This window comes from Urocitellus parryii, chromosome 11, assembly GCF_045843805.1.
Source record: "Urocitellus parryii isolate mUroPar1 chromosome 11, mUroPar1.hap1, whole genome shotgun sequence".
NCBI lineage: Eukaryota > Metazoa > Chordata > Mammalia > Rodentia > Sciuridae > Urocitellus > Urocitellus parryii.
Window position 1 is genome coordinate 11,166,607 of NC_135541.1, and position 8,803 is coordinate 11,175,409.

Consider the following 8,803-nt stretch of genomic DNA (forward strand, 5'->3'; position numbering starts at 1 on the left):
AGAGGAAGGCCCTGGGGCCAGGAGGACTGGGGTGTCACTAGGACCTGTGGCAGGTCTGACCTTCCTGAGCGGGATGCTGGCAGCCACACGAGGCACACTTTGGGGGCCTGGGGGCTCGGTCCCTCAGAGGCCTGGCCCCTGACTCCAGGCACTTGGGAGAACCTGGCCCGGTGCAGAGGCCAAGCAGAGCCTGCATCTCGATCTCTCTCTCCCCCTCCTGCGTCTCCCTCTCTCTCTCCCCTCCTGCATCTCCCTCTCTCTCTCCCCCTCCTGCGTCTCCCTCTCTCTCTCCCCCTCCTGCGTCTCCCTCTCTCTCTCTCCCCTCCTGCGTCTCCCTCTCTCTCTCCCCCTCCTGCGTCTCCCTCTCTCTCTCCCCCTCCTGCGTCTCCCTCTCTCTCTCCCCCTCCTGCGTCTCCCTCTCTCTCTCCCCCCTCCTGCGTCTCCCTCTCTCTCTCTCCCCCTCCTGCGTCTCCCTCTCTCTCTCCCCTCCTGCGTCTCCCTCTCTCTCTCCCCCTCCTGCGTCTCCCTCTCTCTCTCCCCTCCTGCGTCTCCCTCTCTCTCTCCCCCTCCTGCGTCTCCCTCTCTCTCTCCCCCTCCTGCGTCTCCCTCTCTCTCTCCCCCTCCTGCGTCTCCTCTCTCTCTCCCCCTCCTGCGTCTCCCTCTCTCTCTCCCCTCCTGCGTCTCCCTCTCTCTCTCCCCTCCTGCGTCTCCCTCTCTCTCCCCCCTCCTGCGTCTCCCTCTCTCTCTCTCCCTCCTGCGTCTCCCTCTCTCTCTCCCCCTCCTGCGTCTCGCTCTCTCTCTCCCCCCTCCTGTGTCTCGCTCTCTCTCTCTCCCCCTCCTGCGTCTCGCTCTCTCCTCTCCCCCCTCCTGTGTCTCGCTCTCTCTCTCTCCCCCTCCTGTGTCTCGCTCTCTCTCTCTTCCCCCTCCTCCCCTCCTGTATGTCATGGAGTCGGGACCAGTTTCATCCGTTATCCAAGTTTCATCCATTTCAACTACAATAAAAATTTCTCCGCGTCACAAACTATTCCCACATTTATGCTGATAGCTAAATTATTTCAAGATGATGGAACAGGGAAAATGGAATAATCTATGGCTTTTGAGAATCTCTGGACTCTTATCTTGTGGGGCTGCAGGAGGGTCAGAGGGAGAGCCCCGTGCAGGGGCCAGAGGTGGTGTCTGGGGGGACTCCACTGCCCGTGGGAAACGCTGTCCTGTCTGATGGGCCGACGTCACCGTGGGCTCCCCGTCTCTGCGGGTGCCTGGGTTGTTCTTGCAGCCACCTGTACAGGAGGAGGGCTGGGGACAGTCGCGTGATTGCCCCCAGTGACCCACCTGCCCACGGCACGCTGTCCCCGAGGCTGCAGCCCAGGAGGCCGTGGTCCCTCATGACTCTCCCGTGAGCCCACCAGCAGCCGCGGCCCCTCCCTCTGCCTGGCCTCGGTTTCCTTATCTGGACCGTGAAGGGCAGCCTGGTCAGAGCTTGGCCAGTCCTGGGGGTCGCCCAGAGGCTGGCATCCCACGGCTGTCACCTCCTGGCCCTGAGCAGAGCCCTCCCCACCTCAGTGTCCACCCCTCGGGGCAGGTGTAAGCGTGACCTGAGATGGCACAGGGACAGCGCCCCGCGTGGGTCAGGTCTCAGTCCTCCCTCCTCCTCCTCACAGTGTCCCCTCCCCATCCGCCAGCCAGGCTCCTGTGGGGCGCCCTCCGTCGGTGTCCTCCCAGGTGCACCAGCCTGGAGCTCACCTCCTGGGGACGAGCCCCTGGGTCTGGTGGAGCCCGAGTCCCTGGGGTGGGCTTCCCACAGGAGCCTGGGCGGGGCCCTGCCAGGCCGGGACCCCGAGGACTCCAGAGAGCTGAGAGGGCTCCGAGCCCCAGGCCAAGCCGAGCGTGGGGCCTGGAGGGACAGGGTGGCCGCAGCCCCGCGCAGTGCCACCACAGGGACCACAGGGCAGGGCTCTCCACGTCTGTATCAGAGATGGCTAAGCAGGCTTTCAAGCGCCGTCCTCCCCACACCACCAAATGAGATAATTGCATAATTAGCAATAAATTCGTTCCTCCTCTAAGTGTGGGTTTTAGGGCGTGTTAAAAATTCATCACGCTTCCTTCCCGGCCCTTCCTGCCCCTCGAAGGCCCAGCTGGTATTAATGCGTTTTTTAACCCAAACTCCCTCCTCTTCACTAGACAGGTCATTAATAAAGTGCTCTCCGAGAGCCTGAGCTCTTGAAAGTTGGCCTCTCCAGATAGACGAGGCCGAGGACCGCTGCCGTGAGCCTCCTGATAAAATATGTATCCCCCATTGGGACCTTTTCCTCGGCGGCTCTTTGTGAAGTGTCCTGCTCTTTCCCGAGGAGGGGGAGGCCCGGGGAGGCCCGAGAGGAAGTCGGTTCTCGATCCCGGCCCTCGGCCTCCTGGTCTCCTTCTCTCCACTGGTCGGGTTTCGCCCAGAGGGGCGAGAGGACACGGGGGCACCGGGACCCTGAGGACCCAGAAGGGGCCGTGAGGAGGTCACCCTGCTCCCCTCCTGGCCTTGCCACTGTTTGTGTGGGTTTAGGGTTCTGATGGAGCTGATCTGCAGACGTCAGGATCAGGTCCTTTTAGAAACCACAGCCACTGTCTCAGCAGCTTCCAAGTATTGACCCTGGATGACGGGCTCAGAGCTGCGCGCGGCTGTGTGTGAGATGTAGGTGTACGCCACTTTCTAAGAACCACAAAGCTGAGCAAGGTAGTCTGGAATGCGCACCCACCAAGGAGAGGTACTGACCGGTGTGAATTCACATGGAAGAGGGGACGTTGACGTCATGTCCTTTTCTACTCTTCTGTGTTCAGCATCTGTCCATCCACCCATCTCATCCCATCCCCCCTTCCATCCACCCAGCCACCACCCACCATCCACCCTTCCACCCATACATCACCTACCCATCCATCTACTCACCCATACACCCATCCATCCATTCATCCACTTCTCCGCCCACCAGCCCACCACCCAGCCAGCCATCTACCCACTCACCTATCCACCCAACCATCTCTCATCCCTTCACCCAGATCCTTTCTGAGTGTCCACCATGAGTCAAGGTCCTGGTCCAGCAGCTAGGGAAGCAACCCTGAGGACAGAGCTAAGCCACTGTCCTTGTGAAGCTTATTTTGGGGATGATACTAAACAAAGAGTAGAATGGGGTAATTAACAGCCTTGACTGTCACCCACAGAGAAGATGGATGGTGGGGACAGGAGCTGGCACGGGAGCCTCGGGCTGGTCCACCGCTGCCTATGGCTGCCCTTCCTGAACCAGAGCAGGGCTGGGAGGTTGCCGCATCAAGTCCCGAGCTCTTCTGGGCTGTTCTTCAGCTGGTTTGTGCCTGCACCTCGCGTCAGCTCCATGGCTGTGGCCTTGACTTTGCCCTCTGCCTGCTGATAGCGCCTTGTGCTGAGGAGCATCCCAGGCCCACGTTTGACACAGCTCTCCTCCCCCTCCTCCTCCTCCTCTCCCCCTCCCCCTCTTCCCCCTCCCCCTCCCCTCCTCTTTCCCTCCCCCTCCTCTTCCCCTCCCCTCCTCTTCCCCCTCCCTCCCTCCTCTTCCCCCCTCCCCTCCTCTTCCTCCCCTCTCCTCCTCCTCCTCTCCTCCTCTTCTTCCTTCTCCTCCTCTTCTCCCTCCTCCCCCTCCTCCTCCTCCTCCTCCTCTCCCCCTCCCCCTCCCCTCCCCTTCCCCTCCCCTCCTCTCCCCCCTCCCCCTCCTCTTCCCCCTCCCCCCTCTTCCCCCTCCCCCTCCTCTTCCCCTCCCCCCTCTTCCCCCTCCCCCTCCTCTTCCCCTCTCCCTCCCCTCCTTCCTCCCTCTCCTCCCTTCTCTTCCCCCTCCTCCTCTTCTCCCTCCTCCTCTTCCTCCTTCTCCTCCTCTTCTCCTCCTCCCCCTCCCCCCCCCTCCTCCCCTCCCCTCCTTCTCCTTTTTTTGTGATGCTGGGGTGGGGCCCAGGGCCCTGCTGCCAGGCAAGAGCTCCACCACAGATGGCGCTCTGGACTTTAGGCTCCTAACCCGCTGCTCCGGCCCGAGAACGCACCACGCACCAGCTTGAGGTGTAAACCTGGGCGTCGTCCTTGACCCTTCCCTGTCCCTTTTCCTGCTCGAGCCTGCCCAGCAGGTCTGTGGTTCTTCAGAACCCGTCCCGATGTGCTGATGTCTCATCTCACTGCCGTGCAGCTGCAGGGCCCTCGCGGGTCTCCTTGCTCCTCCACCTCTGCTCCCCATGACTGTGGCGAGAGCATCCCTGAGGTCCCATCACGTCACTTCCCTGCTTAGACCCAGTAGCTCCTCACTGCAGCTGGAGTGAAGGGCCACGACTCTTGCCCTAACCATCCACCCTTCTGGGCAGCCCTCCTGCCATCTTGAGTGTGTCCCATCCCCAGCTGCCTTGGCTCCTCTGCTGCACCGACAGGCTAAGCTCATCCTGTCGCAGGGCCTTTGCACACGCCGTCTCCCGAGACAGCTTGGCTCTTGGTGCTGCCGCATCCCCCTTGTTATGAGCTCCCAGCCCCACACAGGCCCTCAGGCTTCCAAGAAGCAGGGTGAGTCCTTGCTCCCACTCTGCCCATTGCCAATGTTTGACCCTCTGCCCAGCACCTTCTTCATTTCTGTTTTCATTTCCCATCCCGCTCTCTAGGATGCAGTCGCCATGATGAACTTAAGCCAGGAATTCCTTCCCTCAGTCCCTCTAGCCACAGGTCCAGTTTCAGTAGCCATGTGTGGCTCATGGCCGCTGATGGGGACAGCATGGAGAAGAATGTCCCATCACCACAGAAGGTTCTAGAGTGTTTGCTCAGGGTCAGGGCCTTCTTGCGGTTCCAGCTATGCCATTAGCATACAGCAGGCACCTGGGGTGCTCCTGGGTGCTGAGCAAGTGGATGGGTGACAGGAAGGCATGTGGGCTGTACTGTGCTGTGTGTCCCCGCCGGTGGCCATCCTGTCTGGGTAGCAGGGCCACACTGTTTTCCACTGGGACTCGGCTCAGCAGGGACGTGTGTGAACCACCCATGGAGGTGAGGCCATCTGCCCAGGAGCACGGGACACCCAGCCCTAGGCCACTCTTCTCCGTGCACCCTGTGGCCGGGGGCTCTTTGGACCTCAGTGTCCGCATCTGGAAAGGGGGTAACGTGCACGTCGGCACACGTCCAGCTGTCCAGGCCACAGCCCATCAGAGCAGGTGTGCGCTGCGGAGACTCCTGGTGTTTCTCCAAGTGTGTCTGTGTCACCTTGTCACTGGCCTCTTGGTGACACTGATGCAGCCCAGGTTCCAGGACACTGCCTGAAGGCACGTGCTCACACACTTTGGCACCACCGGGATCTGTGGCAGATTTGGATTTCCTTTGAGGGGAGTGCACCCCTCTCTCGGGCAGAAGGGTTTGGGCAGGAGAAAGCCTTTGGAAAGGGCCGTCCATCCCATCTGTCCCTGAGCCCACGCCACACCTGCACCTCTCAGCCCCTCCACGTCCACGTGGCCTCCTGCCCCTGTCCTCCCCGTCCGAGCTCCCCCTCATGCCCATCCCCACTGACTAGAATTGGCACAGTGAAGTCGGCAGATGGCACCCAGCCTGTGCGCTGAGTGACAGGCACCGGCTGCTTGTGTCCCTCGACTCCCTGGACTGGTAGGACCCCGTCCCCTCTCCTGGTTGAGGAGACGATGGCACAGAGAGGGCTGGGACTGACCCAGGTCACACAGCTAGGAAGTGGCAGAACCAGGCTGGACCCCAGCACCCAGCTCCAGGGCCCGCTGCTGGCCGAGTGTGCAGCCCACCTGGGCTTCCCCCTGAAGGGGCCGGGGCGTGGCCAAGAGAGGCCTGGCCATCCACACCCTGGTACTTCCGGACAGTGAGGTGGCTCTGTACCGCTGGGCCAGGGCCTGCTGGTGCGCCGTGCCCCCTGAAGAACGCCCACCGCATGGGCAGAACGTCAGCCCGAGCTGGAAGCAGCTTCAGGGCACTTCCCAGCCCCGCCCTGCCCCTTGGTCCTGCTGGTGCCAACATCTGCGTCACTCTGGCGGGTTGGGAACCTGCCTGCCTGGTCTGCCCTGGCTGCCCAGCCTGGCCTGCTGGCTGAGACCTGCACGGGCTGTCCAGGGCTGACCCCGTGTGTCAGGTGGCATGACCGTGCATCAGGTGCTCCCGTGGCCAGGTGCCCTTGCGGGGCTGCCCCACTTCACACAGGAGGAATCGAGGCTCAGCGGGAGGCCCCCCATCCCCAGCCCAGCACTGTCCCGCTTCTCCCTGGCTCAGAGGAGCCTTTGCCCTGTGGGGCCCGAGGCCGCTGCTGCCCCACGGAGGCCCCTTGCTCACCTGGCCCCCTCTCTGCAGGCCAGAAGCACTTGTGTGGTCACCAGCCTCCTGATCTGCCAGGGTCTGCTTTGGGTGGGCACCGACCCAGGGTGTCATCGTCCTGCTGCCTGTGCCCCGGCTGGAAGGCATCCCCAAGATCACAGGTGAGGACTTGGGCAGCCTGGCGGTGGGCAGCGGGTGGTGGGGAGGGGAGTGGTGTCCAGCTGCTCCCTCTCCCTTCTGCGAGGGTGGCTTCTGGCCTCCAGCTAGCGGGAGGGAGCCACCACCTCTTGTCTTCTTTCTGTCTCGGTGTGTGAATCTGGCAAATGGGCCCAGTAGTGGCCAGATGGTCTGAGGGGCGAGGGCCCACGGGAGGAAGGGAAGCCAGCCCTGGGCGTGGTCCAGCCCCTGCTGAAGCCCCTCTCCCAGGCTCCCAGGCCTGTCTTGGTGTTTGGTTAGTGTGAGGGAGGTCACGGAAGGCCAGGGCAGGGCCAGGGGTGAGTGGGGCTGAGGGCCTGCCCCAAAGAGCAGAGATGGTCTGGGCGATAGGTTCTCTGATGAAGGGGACTCCAGAGACTGAGGGGCACAGAGACAGGCCGGGTAGCTCCCTGTGCGTCCAGGAGGGAATTGCTGTAGGGCCTTGGGGCTGGGACCAGGAAAGCTGCAGAGGGCAGGCGGGAAGCGTCCTGGGCAGGGTCCAGGGTTTGGGCAGAGACCAGGAGCTGGGAGAATTCTCAGGGAACTTCACACCCAGTTTCCCAGGGCACCCAGGCCACTCTCATGCGTCAGGTCCCCAAAACAGCCCCGGGACCCAGGGCCCTGGGGAGGGGCCAACACAGATTGCAGTTATCCCCCAAACCACCGCCCACCCAGAAGGTTCTCCCGGAGTCGGGTGCCTCCTTCATGTCTGGTCCCTGCCCCCTCCTGTGCCCCCATTTCCCACAGGGAAAGGCATGGTCTCCCTCAACGGTCACTGCGGACCTGTGGCCTTCCTGGCCGTGGCGACTAGCATCTTGGCTCCCGACATCCTGCGCAGCGACCAGGAGGAGGCCGAGGGCCCGCGGGCCGAGGAGGACAAGCCAGACAGGCAGGCACAGGAACCCGTGCCCTCCTCCGACGGCCACGTGGGCCGGGAGCTGACCCGCAAGAAGGGCGTCCTCCTGCAGTACCGCCTGCGCTCCACGGCCCACCTGCCCGGGCCCCTGCTCTCCGTGCGCGAGCCCGCGCCCACGGACGGCTCGGCCCTGGAGCACAGCGAGGAGGACGGCTCCATCTACGAGATGGCCGACGACCCCGACGTCTGGGTGCGCAGCCGGCCCTGCGCCCGGGACGCGCACCGCAAGGAGATCTGCTCGGTGGCCATCATCTCGGGCGGGCAGGGCTACCGCAACTTTGGCAGCACCGCGGGCGCCGGAGGCCGGCCCGTGCGGGGAGACGGACAGCACCCTCCTCATCTGGCAGGTGCCCTTGACGCTATAGTGCTGCGCATCCGAGGCCGCGGCCACCGCGGGCCTCTGCAGCCCGGGACCCAGGGGACCTGGCGGGGCTGTGCCACGGCTGGATCCGCCAGCACTGCTTCGGCGGAGCAGAAGGTCCAAAGAGAGCGTGGGAGGGGTCCCGGGGCTGAGAGGGAGGACGCGTCTGGAGGAAACTCCTTTTTAAAAGCGAAAAGCGAGACCTCGCGGCTGCCTGGAAAGCCCAGCGCGGCCGGCCCCCGGGCGGGGAGCGCGCGGCGAGCGCGCCTATAAATAGGTACATATGCTGTATATTCTGTGTAAATGCGGTCTGTACATAGCGGCCGAGGTGCTGGAATAAAGCAGGCGCTCGGCGGCTCCGCGCCCTGCAGTGTCCTTTTGAGCTGCGCTGGGGCGGAGCAGAGGGCAGCAGGGGCTGGGGACCAGCAGCCCTGCTCTTATGGAGGCCCACCAGGAACTGGCCAGAGCCGCGGCCAGACTCGCACGATGGCCGGTTAATTTCCAGATTGGTTGGAGCTGCACCCAGTGAGCAGCCCAGCGCCTCTGTCACCACAGCCACGTGGCAAGAGCGTGGGAAGCGCCCTGCGGGGTGAGCCGAATGGCTCAGGTCTGCTGTCCTCATTGTCACAGAAAGCTCTCTGCTGGGGGCCCTTGGGAGGTGCTTTTGTGACCATGTTTTGGAGGAAGCCAGAATCCCGGTTCTGGAACAGCATGAGGCCCCTGAGCTGCCGGCTGCCAGTGCACGTGGGTCTGGGACTGGGGCCTGGATGTGGCCACAGAATGGGGGAGGGAGGGGCTGCCTTGGATCCAAGGGAGGACCCTGAGGTCTGGGCAGCAGGAGCAGAGCCCAGGCTGGGGCGGGCCTGCCAGGCGGGCTCCTTCCCCCTCCGGGCCGCCCGTCCTTGGACTTCCAGAGCTGCCTGTAGGGGGACCCAGAGCCAAAGCCACTGCCCCCAAGGCAGCGGCTCCCTCCATCTTCCCACCCGTCCACCTCTGTCGTCTGTGTCTGTCCACCCACCCATCTGTCCTC

General features: G+C 63.6%; 1 protein-coding gene across 1 annotated transcript in view; it reads left to right on the forward strand.

Annotated features, from left to right (window-relative positions):
* Positions 1-8,124, forward strand: part of Arhgef10l (Rho guanine nucleotide exchange factor 10 like) — a 111,718-nt gene extending 103,594 nt beyond the window's left edge. Inside the window, 5 exon segments of the mRNA XM_026400866.2 lie at positions 6,338-6,354; positions 6,356-6,403; positions 6,405-6,462; positions 7,244-7,709; positions 7,711-8,124. Of these exon segments, the coding sequence (XP_026256651.2) occupies positions 6,338-6,354; positions 6,356-6,403; positions 6,405-6,462; positions 7,244-7,709; positions 7,711-7,777 (656 nt within the window). The 3' untranslated portion in view covers positions 7,778-8,124.
* The last annotated feature ends 679 nt before the right edge of the window (positions 8,125-8,803 follow it).